The following is a 19504-nucleotide window of genomic DNA, read 5'->3' on the forward strand; positions in this document are numbered from 1 at the left end:
ACCCAAAACCGTGGTTCCTACATAAGTACTTTTTTACAAAAAATATTTTTTCTTTTTAGGATGACAGTGACCGCAAGAGCCGACGTCGTGGATTCTGGAAGAAAGTCAAAGTGCGTCCTGCGACAACCGAATCCATTGAATTCGCTGAATCGCAGTACTACAGCCACACCGTCAACCGCCTTGGAGAAACAGTGAAGGTCTCCAGAAACGTTCATGAGAAAGGAGAAAAGGTTGATAAGCCCAAAGTTACTACTTACAAACCAAACTATAATTTCATCAAAGATCTTTTCTCCAGTGATGATGAAGCAGCAAATATTGATGTACTGCCTACAGTAGACATACCTAAACTTATAAACAAATCGCAAGATAATGAAGAAACTCTGATTACAGAAGAAAGTAAGCAGACAACAGTTTATCTTGACAAGGAATCGCAAACTGAATCAGCCATTAGTCCAGGAGACTTGGATTTAGGAACAGGCTCTCCTGACCCAACCATTGACGATCTTTACTTGACCACTCCAGCAGAGCCGACTACCACTAATAAACCAATTACAGTTAACAGTCAAGACGCTGGATTTAGTTTCATGGATTATTTGTTTGGAACAACTGCAGAGGATAGCCATAAACAGGCTGACGGTGAGGAGACAGTAAAAACTATTGAAAGTGAAATCCCAACTGAAGCACCTAAACTTAAAATTGTTACGACAGAAAGTTCCTTCATTCCTGAAGAAATAACTGCAGCTTCAATAAGTGATGAAAACACTGAGGCTGTCACCGCTTTCGCCGAAATCAAAAAGTTAAATAGCACAGGAGAGAGCCAAACAGAAAGTACAGAAGGTGTTACAGAAATATCAGTAGTCAAGGTGGAGAGCTCGTCTGTGTCCTCGTTTATGAATCCGGCCAATGTGGTGAGCACTTCGATGTCCACAGAAGTGTCACATGAAACAGAAATATGCTTTAGGGGAAAATGCATCAAAACTAGCAAAGACATTCTATAAATTCCCAGTGATCTGTAAACATGGTGCTAAAGACTTGTGTTCAAAGTAGTGAATTTGTGAAAGGACATTGACTTGAGAACGTTCTCTCGAGTGGTCGGATCAGCAGAAATTCGTATTCTTCTATGAAATATTTATTAGTATTTTTGTGTGGATTAGGTATTCGGTGCGGTGAAATCTTGTAAATAGTATTTTGAGAGGCTCTTTACTTGGTTCCACCTGAGTAGTTATTTCTAATGATGTAGGCTTAGCTTCTTTGTACTTTTAAGGTCTGTGGCCACATGCTTTAAGAGTAACTATGTAATATAATATTTTTACGTAGTTTGTATTTAATTGTAAGAATTTTAACAAATTTTATCTACCTGCTAACTCTATCTTAATGTAAATATGACTGAAATTTTTGTAACCATATTTTTTAAGATTGCATTGTTACTTAATTACTATTTATTTTCTTAGTATAACTATTAATATAAGTTTCCTCACACTGAAATAAAATGCCGTTACATTATATTCTTCGAAATGATGGGACAATCAAAGACACTGCCTTATATTCTATCCCACCCATACAACAGCAATCTTGCTTATTTGATAGATAATTGTGTAAGAGCTATCTATTAAATAACCACTGAAATTGTAACTGTATTAAATAAATAAAAGTATTACCAATTAATTGATATTTTATTGCTAACCCATACTTTGTGCTCTGTAGACCCAAAATAAAATCTGTAGACCAAGACCACTCACAAACTCAATAAATATTTAAATTTAAGATAATCAATGGTAACATAATCATAGTAAATAATGGTAAGAACACCATCAATATATTGCTATATGCTATTATTGTGCGATACAATAATGTTTGTAATCCTCGAACAATTCACTTTGTTTAACAACGATAATAAAACGTAGTACAGTACAATTTGACACATGTCAGCCACTGACAGCTGTCAGTTCGGTTGATCAGCCGCGCGCCGCCGCCGACGCTGATATTTTGCCGCTTCTGCAAGCCAAAACCATCATTATTACTTTAAATTCTTCAAAAGTGTAGTGTTGTGTTAGGTCAATTACTCGAAATATACAAGATATTAAACAATAAACATGGACATTGAAACTAAAGTCAAAGAAGACATGAAGGCTTTAGGCTGCAAGTCTGATCTAAAGGTATCGCTAGCCTACCAACTTTATTTACATCTCGTAGACCAGAAGTTGATGTACGACACGGAGTATTGTTATAATCGGGACATAGAAACCCTGTACGTCGTCGCCCGGCCGAGAAGGAACGAGAAACCAAACATATACGTGCCGATACCAACGCACGACGAGATCACCGTGGATTTCATCAACAAAATACAGGAGAATCTGTGTACAGTTGAGACCGGGCCGTCTGTGAACCTGGCGTTTGTCGAAGGTGACCTATCTATTGTAATCTACACATTCACAAAGGGTCTGGTGGAGCGGCCACCACCGGACAAAGTTGCCCAGCTGCGAGTTAGAGACGGTAGGAGGAACTTCATTGATAACGAGCTGAAGAAGAAGAGGAACAACATTGTGAATGATGCCCTCAACGGAGGAGTTGTGGACGATGATGACTGCCAAGTACTGGAGTGAAGGAAGTATTGTATTATTGGGGATTTTGTTGATAACAAGGACCAAAGTCCTTGGTTTTCTTTGATGTACAGTTGTATCTGTTATAGTTACAATATTGTAATGTTTGTAGCACACCACTGTGTGTGTGCTACATGTTTGATACCAATCTGTTCACTCATTTGTCATTGAGCAAAGATGTCATGTATTCAGTGAAGTGTATGTCACTGGAGTTTTAGTAGTGAAATAAAAATAATTATATAAGATTATGTATCATTCAAAATGTATGTTATTATTGTAGGTTAAGTGAAGATAGAAATTTACATTTTACAAGTAACTTTTAATATTTCTAATTAACTAAGTTTTCATATTAAATGACTTAATGTGGAAATCTACTGTAACTGTAAACTTTGTATCACTTGAAAGAGTAAAGCTAAGGAGTGAGTGTTTACTGAAATATTTGCTTAACGTAACACTCACTCATTAACATAGACATTAAATTAATTATTAAGCTAATATTTTAGTATTATCTCTTCAAATACAAATAGAAGATGAGTTTGCATGATTGAAAAAATGTTATGAAAATCTAGTGTTATAAGAAATAATGTGTAATGAATTTGAAAGAAAACTGTTTGGTCTGAGATTAGCCCCGCGCACAGATGATACATTCCTTTTATTATTGTTGTGGGGCTAATATAATGTATACGGAGAAAAGAGTGTAGAATTGTATGAGTAAGATGGTATTTGATAGTATGAAAAATTTGACAAAAATTGATAAATGGAGGGAGCAATGTATTGATTAAGGGATATGATTGGTCTTAATGAAGAATGGATCTGTTTTTAACCGACTTCAAAAAAAGGAGGAGGTTCTCAATTCGACCGTATTTTTTTTTTTTTTATGTATGTTAATCGATATCTCCGGCAGTTATAGACCGATTTGAGAAATTCTTTTTGTGTTTGAAAGAGTACGATGTCAGTGTGGTCCCATATAATTTTTTTTAAAGTCTGACCATAAATGTGGAAGATCATCCAGGGAACTCCTCAAAAGTGAACAGAATGTGCTCTGCGTTTGAGTTTAAGTGATGTATATTAGCTTATCTTTCTGAGTAACCATACAATTCAGGACAGATAGTAGCATATCTGGTATAGAATGATGGGTAGCTTGATGTGCTGTCTGATTTACATGTGTATGTAGGTACCTAATCTGTTTGTGTTTGACAAATGCATATCTCTGGCAGTTATTGACCGATTTTAGAAATTCTTTTTGTGTTTGAAACAGTACGATGTCAGTGTGGTCCCATACATTTTTTTTAAAGTCTGACCATAAATGTGGAAGATAATCCAGGGAACTCCTCAAAAATGAACAGAATGTGCTCTGCGTTTGAATTTAAGTGATGTATATTAGCTTATCTTTCTGAGTAATCCATAGGAAAATTCAGGAAAGATAGCAGCATATCTGGTATAGAATGATGTGGTAGCTTGATGTGCTGTCTCAAGTTACATGCAACTGTATACCTATGTGGGTATCTAATCTGTTAGTGTCATTTTGACAACTGACTATGCACATGTAGTTTATTAACAGGTTATCTGTAAGCTGTCGGCTCAGCATGTCATATGCAGAGAGCTGGTATCTTCCTCGGTCAAAGGCCAAGGCTGTCAGCTTTCTGGGTACTGTCCCTATTGAGATATTCTTAAATCAATTAGGTACCATTATTTTAGAAGTTTTTTCATCATAATATAATTAAATAACTAGTTATTGGAAGAAACGTTTTCATATATACTCAATAAAAATTGTGCTAAAATGAGCATGTAGTCAAATTTAATTAAAGTATTTGCTAAAAATACTAATATGTAAATATAATAGTATTCTTGGTGATCACTATATAATGTTGGTTATTATGGAACTTCATAATTTTATGTGGAATATTTTATCTAAATATTTTTCATGGATATCAAAGTAATCATGTAGTGGGCATCACATTGTGGGCTTTGGGAAATAAACATTGCATACATAAAATAGTGTTTCAATTGGTTTCTGTAAATACCTACTGTCATTTTTCAAGCATTTTTGTGAGCAAATATCTTTTAAATAATTACAAAGTGTTAATTATATGCATCAATGTTGACAAAAATGTGTACAATGTTATATTCATATGGTGTAAGTACTTTTGTAATAAACTAGCTACTAGTACGACGAGACATTTTCTTTTATTTTCCTTTTGATTTTTCAGTTGAAATTAAAATTATTTGAAGTCATAATTATGTTCAAAATCTTTAAATAGATTTTAACATTACAATGCAATAAAGAATTAAATTCATAATCTAATTTCTAGACTATTCTTAGAAATACATAATCTTTTTTTGTTTGAACCCACTAATCTTCGGAACTTTTGTGAATTTATCAAGGACGGATTATAAAACATCACGCTACAGTCAATAGGAGCCGAGCAGAACAGGTGAAACCACACCGTCAGTCGCTACTATGTAAATTTGTTATAGGTACTTACTGAAATTGCCATATCGCCACTAGTCTGGAATTACTTACACGATTCAGTGGCGTAGCGTAGTGGGGGCGGCAGGGGCGGCCCGCCCCGGGCGGCACTTTTTAGGGGGCGGCAAATTTTAAACAATAAATCGCCCTAAAAATATTTTGTAAATATTTCAACCACTTTATATTTTTTTCGCAACTAGAGATCGGAGAAAGTAGTGATAGTGGGGATGGAATCTTTAACGAGTGGTCCTGCCCCGAGAGGGAACCTTTAGATAGAGTCGACTGTACAAATTTGGACCGAATAAAATGAGCTTACTCTTTAGGCGTAGTCCCGAAATCATGGAAGACGGCCTTGGTCCATCCGATCCCTAAACAAAAACCGGCCAAGTGCTAGTCGGACTCGCCCATGAAGGATTCCGTAACAGCAAGTAGATGACATAATATAAAAGTTGTAAAATAACTTGGTTTTACATAGTGTTTGTATGAACGACAAAGTTATATTTGCGGTTTTTGAAAATGTTTTATTTCTATAAACTAATAATGATATCTGGTTCAAACCAATTTTCGTTGTTAGTTTCTATTGAAATCTACAGCATATATTTATTTTTGTTTTCTCCTTCTCTTATTTTAAAAGTTAGAGGGGGGGACACTCATTTTTCCACTTTAGAAGCGTCTAACTATTAAACGGTTAATTTTGACGAAAAATGGTTTTAAGAACCTTAATGTCTTTTTTAAAGACCTATCCATAGACACCCATTATGGATATGATAGCTGAAATTTTTTTTTTTGAATCAGTTCCATGTATGGAGTAAATTTTTATTCAAAATTTGAATAGCGGTTACCGAAATACATTAACCTTCAAAGTTTCAACTATGTAGGCCCAACGACATACGGACGGACGGACGGACGGACGGACGGACGGACGGACAGACGGACAGACGGACAGACAGACAGACAGACAGACAGACAGACAGACAGACAGACAGACAGACAGACAGACAGACAGACATGACGAATCTATAAGGGTTCCATTTTTTGCCATATGGCTACGGAACCCTAAAAAGCGATAGAACAAGTCCGACCGATAGCCATAACTTCCCTCTTCTCGAAAATAATGGAATCCATTATTAACTGCCCGCTCTTGCGGTACCTAGAGGATCACCAGCTACTCAGTGACCAGCAATACGGTTTTCGTAAAGGTCGATGGGCTGGGGATCTTCTGGTTTACCTGACACATCGTTGGGCACAGGCGATCGAATCTAAGGGGGAAGCGTTGGTAGTTAGCTTGGACGTGGCGAAAGCCTTCGACTGGGTTTGGCATAAAGCGCTTCTTTCGAAGCTTTCTTCCTATGGTCTTCCCGAGAAATTGTGCGAATGGGTCTACTGCTTCCTTGCAGACAGAAGCATTAAGGTCGTTGTCGACGGGGAATGCTCCGACTCTCTGTCTGTGAACGCAGGTGTCCCTCAAGGCTGCGTGCTATCACCTACCCTGTTCCTCATCCATATCAATGATATGTTGCAAATCAGCAGCATTCATTGTTAGGCCGCGCTAACATTTCTCGGGAAAACGTCATCGAGAACCGAAACAGACTTGTGTCTGAAATCGAGACTTCTTTGCGGAGAATCTCAGATTGGGGTGAACTTAATTTGTTCCAGTTTAACCCTACTAAGACACAGGTGTTTAGCCCGGTATTAGAATTGGGATACTTGGCATCAACATTTCGAGCGACGTCCATATCCGTGGCCATCTAGAGGATAAGGCTAAATTATCCTCGAAAAAGCTTGGTGTGCTCAACAGATCAAGGCAGTATTTCACTCCAGTCCATCGCCTGCTTCTATATAAGGCGCAGGTTCGGCCCCATATGGAATACTAGTCTCATCTGTGGGCGGGGGCACCCCAGTACCAGGTTCATCCTCTGGACCGCGTTCAGATTTAAAATTTTCGTTCGAAATTTAAAACCGACTTGACACTTTGGCAATGCGTAGAGATGTAGCTTCGTTGTACATTATATCGCCTATACCACGGGGAGTGCTCTGATTCATGACTGTTCTCGCCGAAAAGTTCTCTATTATGAATGTATGTAAATTAAAATACCTAAATAAGGGGGCGGCAAAATTGTCTTCCGCCCCGGGCGGCCGACACTCACGCTACGCCACTGACACGATTACATTTCTGCCCGATAATGCAACTAGTAGGTATTTGAATACAAGTTCCCAAATTAGCAGTAAGGCAAGGGAGCTTCTGCTACCTACCCTAGGTACTAGCCGTGTAGAATGATAGCACACTTACTATAAATGTGTATGGATTAAAAATTCATGCGTGTGTTTTATTTTTGTTCAAACAACCGATAAGTAGGTATCTACCGCAGCATGTATTTTTTTTTATAGACAACACACACTTGTGCCATGACTAGTTTTAGTTTTATTTACCGCTGATCGCTGTCTTAAAACCTAGAGATTTTTCAGATTTTGTTTTAGGTAGTTAATAGATACCTAGGTCGAGGCCTAGAACCTGAGACATGGCCTAATCATATTTCATTTTCTACTAACTGTAACAAATATAATTTATGTCTAATATATTTATCTAAAATGTTTTATATTTATTAACACTTTTCAATCAATCTTTAAATAATATTTCACAATGTACAATTTTGTGTAATAGAAGAACAAACCGGTAAAATTGGCAACACTGTCTGATTTTCATTTTCATGGGAGTTGAGTTTTGAATCGTGCGAAAATTTTTTAGTGTTTGTTTTAATCGTAATTTTGATGTTAATAAGCGTGCAGGTTTATAATTATTGTTGTTTCCAACTAAATGTGGTAAGTAATTTTGTGTTTATGTTCTGTGCCCGGGCAAAACTCAAAAAAAATTGAAACTACTGTGCCTGGCCGTTCATGGAGGACAATTTTCTGGATCTCAAGTAAGTAAATAATAAACCTTTCTTCCGCCCTTAGGGATAAACACTGACCGTCTCCTTCCTATTGTTAAAATGATAAAACTATACTGATAATTACTGATTTAAAAAATCTATCCCATCAAAAACATCCTGTAAAAAACCCAAGTCTCGCAGCTCAGTCTTTCTACCGTCAAAAGGATCTCACAGATCCATGTAATACCAAGTCGGTTAATCTATTTAGTGTCTACTTGAAGGACCTTCTGTCTTAAGTTATTACATAAGTTATTATCATGCCAATATTAAAAATATTTAACGTTTTAAACAAATAGATCGACTTGGACATCGCTTGATTTGATTATTAGTATGTATCACACTACACAGCACGACGGGCCAGCGACCAACAGGAACGAGAGTTTCAATCGCGTGAGGCGCGAGAGACTAAAGAATCTAATATAATATTGTAATATTCATTTTCATTCAAATATTCATTCAAACTTATAGGTTAGGTTTCGAGGCACATCCGAACAGCATGAGGGCGCTCGCACGTATGCGTGCGGCTGCCGCTCGCTCGAAGGCATTCACATTTCATTGTTCTGTCATTTTGGCGTATATTTTGCTTGTCAGTCATAGAGTAAAATAGAGGCCAGTCTGTCTGTAAGGAGGCTAGTCGCGCTAACAATTTATATATAACAGATTTAAATTATAATATATTGTTTTATTAGATTTTCGTACTTCAAGACATGTCCAATCATGTGTTTTTCATTACGTCGACCATTTTACAAGTAATAATGTTGTTCAGTTTCATGGGCTAAACACACCCTTACCCACCCTAAACCCCCTGCCTTGCCTCATATGGTAGGTACCTATCTACACCTATTAAATTTATAACCACCACCAACCACCAACTGCATAAATAACTTTGTAATCCCATATATTTATATGGGATTACAAAGTTATTGATGCAGTTGGTGTATTTGGAAAACTGGACCGAAATTACAAAATATTTAAGTTTTCCCATGATTAAGACACTAAACTCTATATGTATTCCAAATATGAAGCTTCTAAGTCTGCTAGAAGTGCCTTGGACTTTTGATGATCGGTGAGTCAGTGAGTGACAAAATTTAGAAACTTTAACAAGTTGTCATTCTTAAACTACTGGTTCAAATTGACTGAAATTTTAAATATTCCGTGTTTATACAATGCCAGATTAGTTACTGAAGATTCAGGTTTCTTGCTTTATCCACAACCGAATTATAGGGGTCGAAAAAGGCCCGAATTGCTTCGAGAAAAGGATGGTACGGCCGTGCCGCTTTTTTTTTGCTCGACTTGGCGGGGGCAAATCCGTGCCCCCAGATGTAGAAAACTAGTTTTCGGTTATTTAGCGCCATCTTTTGGGAAATAGTTAAAACAAGTGTCTTATTCATTCATTAGAAATGCTTCAGCTACTCGCCGCTAGATGGTGCGCAACATAATATCAAGTTTTAATTACATTGATGCTGATGACTTTACTAAAACCATTTTAATTGTTACGACAATAGAAGTACTATATTTTTTTTATATAAAATTAAATATCATCCATGTAGCATAAAAGTAAGCGGATTTTCCTAAACTCAAATGACATACGATATGATTTAGTTTTTTTAATACAAACATGGCGTATTAAAATATCGAAATCAAGCCTATTGTTACGCTAAAACAAAAAATGTAAGAAAAATAAAAGCTTTTGTTCCCTATGGAGGTGGTGCACTATTTCGGCGGTTTCATCATCTGTCAGGATGGCCGAGCGGTCTAAGGCGCCAGACTCAAGGTTCCCTTGCTCACTGAACGTGAGTCCGAGTTGTTCTGGTCCTCTCTGAGGGCGTGGGTTCGAATCCCACTTCTGACAAAACTTTTTGTCAATTTTATTGCATTTTTTACCTAGCTATCTTTTTAAGGTACCTATCTACTACACACTCAAAAGATTTAAAAAAATATGCTACTGTGTAGGTACCTATATATTTTAACTAAAACGTCTTAAAGATAAGTAAATAATTAATTATATTACTTAGCAACACAATAATTATTGCGGTACTAAAATAATATACGCAGGTACTATTTTCCAACGCTAAATAATAATATTTCTACAAAAAGTATGGATAATCTGCAAAAAAGATTTTCCCGTACCGGGAATCGAACCCGAGCCTCCTGGGTGAAAGCCAGGTATCCTAGCCACTAGACCATACGGGAGATGAGAGACAGGTTGAAATACAGGTTTACATACTAAGATGTACGTATTTAATGTAACCTATGAAGCGCGCAGGCGTAGGCGAGCCGATTTAAATTTACTAGTGGTCGCCTAGTGATCGAAATTCGACCATATACGATTTAATTTACAATACCACTTAAAATACGTTCAAGGATAATTTTTATTTAACTCAAACTCAAACAAACTCTTTTATAAAACTCTATTCATATGAGACGTGAAAATATCATCGCGTTGTCTATTGATTTTGACGTTTTGTCAAATACGATCAGATACTATGCATGTGTGTGTAATGTTTTATTTATAGTCCAGTCAAATAAGGTTAAATTAGGTAAGAATCTCGGAATGCGAGATACCCAGCTGTAATTTTGTATATACTTGTATATTGACCCCCTAAAACTTGTCTCAAAACCTACATATGGTAGGGTGTAAGCAACCCTTAAAATTCAGGGTCAAAGGGCCCAAAAATCGTTTTTTTGCGGTTTTTTCGAAATATCTCATTTCCTATGGGTTTTTGGCAATTGTATTCAATAGCAATATTGTAGCATACAAAATTCTCTACAACTTTTGTTTAAACTTTTTTTTTATACGGTGAACCGTTTTCGAGATAGAGGGCGGAGAGCGCGCGGTCACTGCATCTCTTAAAAAAATTTTTTTTCGTCTAACCTATCCGTGATGGTTGTCTATGGATAGGACATAAAAAAATACGTCATGGTTCCTAAAACCATTTTTCGTCAAAATCAATCGTTTGAAAGATAGACGCTTCCAAAGTGGAAAAATGAGGTCTATCGAATGTGTCCTGCCCCCTAACTTTTAAAATAAGTGAGTAAGAAAACTAAAAAAATATATGCTGTAGATTTTAATGGAAACTTTCAATGGAAATTGGTTTGAACGAGATATCATAATTAGTTTTTAAGAATTGATTAAAAGAATTGAGAAAGTGGAAAATTAAGTGTGTTTTTATTAAAAATGTATCAGTTCTTAAAAACTAAATATGATATCTCGTTCAAACCAATTTTCGTTGAAAGTTTTCATTAAAATCTACAGCATATATTTTTTTAGTTTTCTGACTAACTTATTTTAAAAGTTAGGGGCAGGACACATTCGATAGACCTCATTTTTCCACTTTGGAAGCGTCTATCTTTCAAACGATTGATTTTGACGAAAAATGGTTTTAGGAACCATGACGTATTTTTTTATGTTCTATCCATAGACAACCATCACGGATAGGTGAGACGAAAAAAAAAAAAAATTAAGAGATGCAGTGACCGCGCGCTCTCCGCCCTCTATCTCGAAAACGGTTCACCGTATAAAAAAAAGTTTACACAAAAGTTGTAGAGAATTTTGTATGCTACAATATTGCTATTGAATACAATTACCAAAAACCCATAGGAAATGAGATATTTCGAAAAAACCGCAAAAATACGATTTTTGGGCCCTTTGACCCTGAATTTTAAGGGTTGCTTACACCCTACCATATGTAGGTTTTGAGACAAGTTTTAGGGGGTCAATATACAAGTATATACAAAATTACAGCTGGGTATCTCGCATTCCGAGGTGAATTCCTAAATTGACTGGACTATTATTGATTTAATGTACTTTATAAGCATTATTTTTGAAAAATATTAGCGTTCTTCACTTCTCCTACACATAAACTATAAGTGTACCAAATTTTATGCTCCTACGTCCGCGCAATTTTCGTAAAAAGCGGTCCAAAGTTTTTGCATCACGTATTAATATATAGATTTTTTGTAAGTCCCAAAATTTTAAACCTGTAAGATACAAATATTTTTTTATTTGTAGCTCACCATCACCAATAAACGTGTTAAACATGTGTACCTACTATAAGTTACAATTTGAAGTGAAACAAGTATTTATTTGCAGCACCATCTACTCTAAACACAATGACATGGTGCACTACAGCACTATAAATACGGGCCTCCTCTTCATAAGAAGATTTGCCATAATGGAGGATAGCCTTAGCCAATGAAAAGTAATTTAATTAGTGCTGTGTCATTTCATAGTACTAAGTAGTAGGTACTATTCTACCATACTTGAACCAGAGGAACTATTAATTTGCTTCAATCATAGAAACAGATGTACAGCACAGTATTTATTGTGTATTTTCTTAATGACTTTATGATGCATTCAGGTTATTATTAATTTCAAACTACAGAGGTCCTGAAAATTTACAATATTGAGTTAATTTTTTTTATTACTGTCATTTGAAAAATACAATATTACTGTCATTTGAAAATTTAAAGCTAAAAATATCAATTTTTATCTACTGGCTTGCAATGCTGTTGCCTTTAATAAATCTTTAATTAGGCTGCTTAATGTCCACAGACTACAAAACTCCACATAGCTACCTCATGCACAACATCCATAGGTCGACGTACTTCCGGCCGTCGATGATAGATGGCGTTGAATATATAAAATTACTGAATAGATTCGCTGTTTTTCCCAGAGAGATAAAACAAATTATTTAAACTAGTGGTCGCCTAGTGGTTGAAATTCAACCATATACGATTTAATTTACAATACCACTTAACATACGTTCAAGGATAATTTTTATTTAACTCAAACTCAAACAAACTCTTTTATAAAACTCTTTTCATATGAGACGTGAGAATATCATCGCAATGTCTATAGATTTTGACGTTTTGTCAAATACGATCAGATACTATGCATGTGTGTGTAATGTTTTATTTATTGATTTAATGTACTTTATAAGCATTATTTTTGAAAAATATTAGCGTCCTACACTTCTCCTACACATAAACTATAAGTGTACCAAATTTTATGCTCCTACGTCCGCGCAATTTTCGTAAAAAACGGTCCAAAGTTTTTGCATCACGTATTAATATATAGATAACGGTCCAAATAAAATTAATCTCCAAGTTTCAAATATTTGTATTGCATACTAAACATCATGTTGTAAAAGAGGAAGAAGCCACAAATTAACTATGAGAACAATTCTGCTATTGTACCTACCATACATATATTTTTTTTAATTCTGTAGGTCTTACTATACTGTTTGGTATCTCATAATTTAATCTCAAAATATTTACATGACAAAGTGCATTGGTATTCGATAATCTTATCATACAACCTATACAAGGTGATTTCCAACAAACAACCTTTGGACGGATTTAATTTTATCTTTATACTTTGAATTTTTCTTACAAACCAACTTTATTATGATTTGAAATGCTTCAGATTAATTTAATTTTGCATATTTGTAGTGTTACGAGTAATATACACGGTAAATCAATGTTTGAATACGTATCGATTTTACGCTCGGCATCCACTTGACTATTTCACAATGGCTTTCAAGGCCTCCGTGGCGCAATTGGCTAGCGCGTTCGGCTGTTAACCGAAAGGTTGGTGGTTCGAGCCCACCCGGGGGCGGCAATCTTTTTGGCATTATTTCCACACATTTTCATTGTGGAGCTCATATTTTTTTATTATTTTCTCATTCAAATTGTCACTGTATTTCTATTTTAAAATAGCTATTTGATAAATGCCAATGTATCTAATTGTTAGATGCTAACATTACTTAACTAATTTAATTTAAAAAAATAACAAATTTTTGAAATTACTTATGAGTTCATATGAATCATGACCTTATGGATTTAATCTTCTTATTCTTTACCACACTCACGCAACGAAACACAAGCGTTGTTTCACGTCGGTTTTCTGTGAGGCCGTGGTATCACTCCAGTCGAGCCGGTCCATTCGTGTCAAAGCATGGCTCTCCCACACTTGGAAGTATTTTAGCAGTAACATTTCATCATTTATTTAGCCTCAATCAACAACAAATACAGCAAAATAAAATACCCAAATACTTATCCGCTACAATCTAAATTAATTATACTGATTCCGTTGAATAAGTATGAGTAAACAGTATTATATTCTTTCCCAAGATTACAGAGATTAGGACGTCATTTATTAGCATTCCGGTTCACTTGGAACTGGTATAATGAGGTGTTTATCTAGTTAATTACCTTAAATATCACTTCGGCTTAGTGTCACAAAGATTGTACACGGGTGATACCCAGAAACATAGATATGTAATATTGGTGTTGTTATCATACCGTCTGCAAGTTTTGAAAAAATAATTCATTTGGAGATTTTTTATTGTTTTGTAATAAAGACTACTGTATTTTTGCTTACCAATAGAAATACCACATACTAAATACAACATAGACATACACATATACATAACATCTAGACACACGGCAGTGTGTCCGCCAAGTTCGAGCAAAAAAACCGACACACCGGCCGTGGGTTATATTACACGAACCATTTCGGGCCAAGTTCGACCCACCTATAACTCAAAATCTATTTTATCTACGCATATGAAATTTCTAGTATCTGTCGAGACCTACTTACTTATCTAAAATACAAAATTTCATTACTGTACCTATTGTAGGTCTTGAGATATTGACGTCAGAAAATCGCTATTTTTACTATACACTCACTGACTGACTGACTCACTCACTCACTCACTCATCAAAAACCTAGACCACTTCCAATGGTCGTATTGACTTGAAATTTGGCATGGAGGTAGGTCTTTGGGTCAAGGTAAAGGAAAAAATCTGAAAATGGCCAAGTGTGAGTCGGTTTTAAAAATAATGAAGGTGTAAATTCATACCCCTAAGGAACTAAAACAAAAAAAATATCTATATCTTCCAATGGTCGTACCGACCTAAAATTCGTTACGAAGGTTTGTATTTAGTCAAAGTAAAGTAAAATAAGAAAAAAAGAAAATAAACCTTACAAAAATAAATGAAATCCCACCCAAAACATAAATGTGAAAGGCTGCCAAGTTCGATAATATTGGAATGCTTCGCCTATAAAAGAAGTGAGATCTAAATAAGTACCAAGTTCCATACACAGACCTCATTTAAAAATGATATAACTTGGCAAGTTTTAATAGCAAATTATATACTTGACTCATTGCGTTTAGTAGGTTTATAACAAAGTGTGTGAAAACTTGCCAACTTGTTATATCATTTTTAACTGAGGTCTGTGTATGGAACTTGGTACTTATTTAGATCTCACTTCTTTTATTAACCGACTTCAAAAAAAGGAGGAGGTTCTCAATTCGACCGTATTTTTTTTTTATGTATGTTAATCGATATCTCCGGCAGTTATAGACCGATTTGAGAAATTCTTTTTGTATTTGAAAGAGTACGATGTCCGTGTGGTCCCATGTAATTTTTTTTAAAGTCTGACCATAAATGTGGAAGATAATCCAGGGAACTCCTCAAAAATGAACAGAATGTGCTCTGCGTTTGAGTTTAAGTGATGTATATTAGCTAATCTTTCTCAGTAACCATAATATTCAGGACAGATAGTAGCATATCTGGTATAGAATGAGGGGTAGCTTGATGTGCTGTCTGATTTACATGTGTATGTAGGTACCTAATCTGTTTGTGTTTGACAAATGCATATCTCTGGCAGTTATAGTCCGATTTGAGAAATTATTTTTGTGTTTGAAAGAGTACGATGGCAGTGTGGTTCCATATAATTGTTTTTAAAGTCTGACCATAAATGTGGAAGATAATTCAGGGAACTCCTTAAAAATGAGCAGAATGAGCTCTGCGTTTACGTTGAAGTGATGCATACTAGCTTATCTTTCTCAGTAACCATAAAATTCAGGACAGATAGTAGCATATCTGGTATAGAATGATGGGTAGCTTGATGTGCTGTCTGAGTTACATGACTGTATACCTATGTGGGTATCTAATCTGTTTGTGTGTTTTACAACTGACTATGTATGTAGCTTATGAACAGGTTACTGTTAGCTGTCGGCTCAGCAGATCATAAGTTAGGGTATCAGGTTAATATACATTTGAAAGTAATGTAATTATGCGTCAATATGGATAGATATTAATATTATTCATTTAAACGGCGCTGTCTCATATGAGCAGCGCGTTTAATAGGTCGACCCATACTCAAATAAGTTATTCACTAAAAATCAAGAAATAAAAAACAATTTTAACAAAAAAAAAACCGACTTCTAAACATAAATATTCCAAAACAAATTAATATGCACTAAAAAGTAAAAGAAATAATTGCGTATTTTTCAACAACTTAATAGATCAACTAACTTTACTAACTCATCACACACATTATAATGTAAGTAGGTACAATTATTGTTATTTTTGGAGTCGGTGTCAGCCTAGGAAACGCCAACAACTAGTACGGCACGGGCGGAGCGGTGGTTAAGTACCTACTTACAACTGGTGTAAAACTGTAATGTTTTGTTGTGATAATAGGTAAATAACAAACCCATCTTAGTTGGCTGACACCGACTCCAGAAGTAACAATAATTGTACCTACTTACATTATAATGTGTGTGATGAGTTAGTAAAGTTAGTTGATCTATTAAGTTGTTGAAAAATACGCAATTATTTCTTTTACTTTTTAGTGCATATTAATTTGTTTTGGAATATTTATGTTTAGAAGTCGGTTTTTTTGTTATAGGCGAAGCATTCCAATATTATCGAACTTGGCAGCCTTTCACATTTATGTTTTGGGTGGGATACTATATAAACATACTATATACATAATATATGATGGCACTATATGGTAAGCATCTATTCCCTATGTAGTACCTAACTAAGGTACACTAGTGTAGCTGTCGTTTTTCGTCCAATAAGAAATTAGTTAGTGCCTAACCATTGGATGTTCAATATTTAATAGCTGCTGTGATTGGACAAACCAACCTCTTGCTACATTTGTGCCATCTGGCATCATCTGGTGACCAAAAAAGGGTAGCCTCTATTATTTTAACTTGATTGTTTGTGGTCAGTAGAAAGAATTTGATTTAAAATAGATACAGATTTTAATGTTTGTGAAACAAGTAGGTATGAAACAAGTTTTTGTTACTTACTAAGTTATTGGCTAACAAAATAACTGCCACACTCAGAGTCATTTAATGATTACTTAAACTATTCCTTAGTAACGATTTTGTATAGAAAACGATTGCTAAGGACTGGGTTAAGTAACCATTAAATGACTCTGAGTGTGGCAGTTAGTGTTCAATTTCAATATCTAATTCTCTATAGTCTATCCATCTGTAAGCAATAAGTATTTCCATAGTTAGATCAATGATACTGAGCTGCTAAGCACTGAATACTTACCACAATGAAATTATGAAGCCAATACCATACAAATACTCTAAAATGCAAATAAACTTGTATCATAAAAATTCCATCATTATCTAAATACCTACTGCAATGATCTGATGCAATTTGTTTTGATCATTTCTGTGAATATGAGTTTAGCCTCAATATCTAATCTGTTGCCCAAATTATTTTCGAGATAAAACAATAAAACATTCAACTTCATATTTCAATATTTTATTTAGGCTTACAACAGCACATCATGCTATACCAAAGTGTTAAAAAAATTCAATCTTAGGGTCTTGCAATAGAGTTGATAATCTGTTAAAGGTTTTGTAGACTAGGGTAGCATGATGAGCTGATTTTAATAGTTTCATGATGTTGTAGTGTAGGCGTAATGTTATTCTACGGTGTAGGAGTTGACCTAAAACAACATGTTCGTATGACTCACTCTAAAACATTAATGTGAGATAAGGTTCACTATTTGACACTCTCTGTCAGTGGGGATATAGCTCAGTGGTAGAGCATTCGACTGCAGATCGAGAGGTCCCCGGTTCAAACCCGGGTGTCCCCTAGAAACTCCTTTTTGCGTTTTGTTTTTTTTTTTAGGTAAAATATCGTCCTGTGCTTTTTTTTGTAAAATTTGTTAGTAAGCCATGTGTTAAAGACGCGTCAATTACATAATACTTACATTTAGTTTCTCTAAAATGATTTATTACAAAATTGAATATGTACTTACTAAATAAATAATAGAAATCCATGTCTTGTTTGGTAACTGAAGAAGTAAAGAAATAAATAATTGTATAGGCTAACGATCTAATAAGAATAACTACTAGTTAGCACAGACATTCATTTACCGTAAAGTATTCAGTTTATCATCACACTTCTCAAAAAGCTTTTCATCATGGCATTTAACAACAATATTATGAAATTGAAGGATTGATCTCTCAAATTAATAAAACCGGCCAAGTGCGAGTCGGACTCGCTCATGAAGGGTTCCGTAACAGCAAGTATATGACATAATATAAAAGTTGTAAAATAACGGTTTTTGAAAATGTTTTATTTCTTAAAAACTAATAATGATATCTCGTTCAAACCAATTTTCGTTGTTAGTTTCCATTGAAATCTACAGCATATATTTTTTTCAGTTTTCTCACTCTCTTATTTTAAAAGTTAGAGGGGGGGGGACACACATTTTTCCACTTTGGAAGCGTCTAACTTTCAAACGATTCATTTTGACGAAAAGTGGTTTTAGGAACCTGTGTTGTGTCTTTTTTAAAGACCTATCCATAGACACCCATCACGGAAATGTAAGCTGAAAAAAAATTGTTTTTGAATCAGTTCCATGTATGGAGTGCCCCCTTTAATTTTTAAATTTATTAGTTTTTATTCAAAATTCTAATAGCGGTTACCGAAATACACCATCTTACAAAGTTTCAACTATGTAGGCCCAACAGTTTCGGAAATAAATGGCTGTGACATACGGACGGACGGACAGACAGACATGACGAATCTATAAGGGTTCCGTTTTTTGCCATTTGGCTACGGAACCCTAATAAAAATTACAAAAAAAATAACTTCTATAGAAACCAAAACGCATGCTCCAGTATTTATATGGCACACATAATACTTCTTTTTTGCTCAGTTTGGGTCAAAAACAAAAACCGGTATTAAAATGACCCTTTTTTACAAAGTCGAGTAAATTTTTTTCATCGTATAAAATGTCGCTTAGAAAATTAGTGTAAAATTCGTCGCCTCCTTACGTAGCAGTCGTGGCCGAGTGGTTAAGGCGTCTGACTCGAAATCAGATTCCCTCTGGGAGCGTAGGTTCGAATCCTACCGGCTGCGGATCTTTTTGTTCGTTTTTTGTAAAATTCCTATATTTTTTTTCTCACATATTTTTTTTTATTATTTTTTTAATTTTCATCGAACTTGCAAATATTTTAATTCCCATTTTTCCTTACGCAAGTATTAAAACAAAACTGTTAAACAAATGCTCAGAGATATGTTTTTAAAACATTTGCGCCTAAAACAAAGATATTTTAGTCCTTTACCTAGCGCTTGCATGTCTCACAGCTGAATGCCACAATGTGAAAGTTCATCTAAGGTCATTCGTGCAGAAATATTGTTCAAATCAATATTACAAACGCAAGCGAAAT

General features: G+C 35.0%; 2 protein-coding genes, 1 long non-coding RNA gene and 5 other non-coding genes across 8 annotated transcripts in view; 6 read left to right on the forward strand and 2 right to left on the reverse strand.

The window, feature by feature from the left end:
- LOC118279179 (mucin-17) overlaps positions 1-1665 on the forward strand; it is a 46471-nt gene extending 44806 nt beyond the window's left edge. The window contains exon 3 of the mRNA XM_035598726.2: positions 60-1665. Coding sequence (XP_035454619.2) covers positions 60-998 — 939 coding nt within the window. The 3' untranslated portion in view covers positions 999-1665. The remainder of the gene's footprint in view (positions 1-59) is intronic.
- On the reverse strand, positions 1025-5124 carry LOC126911416 (uncharacterized). Its single transcript, XR_007705969.1, has 2 exons — positions 5087-5124; positions 1025-1995 (listed from the first exon to the last, which is right to left on the reverse strand). It is a non-coding gene; the product is annotated as an uncharacterized LOC126911416 (long non-coding RNA).
- Positions 1991-3339, forward strand: LOC118279180 (uncharacterized). Its single transcript, XM_035598728.2, has one exon. It carries the CDS (start codon positions 2094-2096, stop codon positions 2601-2603), a length of 510 nt encoding a protein of 169 aa, XP_035454621.1. The 5' UTR covers positions 1991-2093; the 3' UTR covers positions 2604-3339.
- A 4612-nt stretch (positions 5125-9736) lies between the features above and the next one.
- Positions 9737-9852, forward strand: Trnal-caa (transfer RNA leucine (anticodon CAA)). The gene is made up of 2 exons: positions 9737-9774; positions 9808-9852. It is a non-coding gene; the product is annotated as a tRNA-Leu (tRNA).
- Positions 9853-10121: 269 nt separating this feature from the next.
- On the reverse strand, positions 10122-10193 carry Trnae-uuc (transfer RNA glutamic acid (anticodon UUC)). The gene has a single exon. It is a non-coding gene; the product is annotated as a tRNA-Glu (tRNA).
- A 3353-nt stretch (positions 10194-13546) lies between these two features.
- On the forward strand, positions 13547-13620 carry Trnan-guu (transfer RNA asparagine (anticodon GUU)). The gene has a single exon. It is a non-coding gene; the product is annotated as a tRNA-Asn (tRNA).
- Positions 13621-17847: 4227 nt separating this feature from the next.
- Trnac-gca (transfer RNA cysteine (anticodon GCA)) lies at positions 17848-17919 on the forward strand. The gene has a single exon. It is a non-coding gene; the product is annotated as a tRNA-Cys (tRNA).
- Positions 17920-19111: 1192 nt separating this feature from the next.
- On the forward strand, positions 19112-19193 carry Trnas-cga (transfer RNA serine (anticodon CGA)). The gene has a single exon. It is a non-coding gene; the product is annotated as a tRNA-Ser (tRNA).
- Positions 19194-19504: the final 311 nt, after the last annotated feature.

The sequence above is a fragment of the Spodoptera frugiperda genome, chromosome 14, assembly GCF_023101765.2.
Source record: "Spodoptera frugiperda isolate SF20-4 chromosome 14, AGI-APGP_CSIRO_Sfru_2.0, whole genome shotgun sequence".
Taxonomy (NCBI): domain Eukaryota; kingdom Metazoa; phylum Arthropoda; class Insecta; order Lepidoptera; family Noctuidae; genus Spodoptera; species Spodoptera frugiperda.

What these genes read in the sequence shown, in the direction of transcription:
- LOC118279180 (XM_035598728.2), top strand. Translation starts at nt 2,094, where the DNA reads ATGGACATTGAAACTAAAGTCAAAGAAGACATGAAGGCTTTAGGCTGC.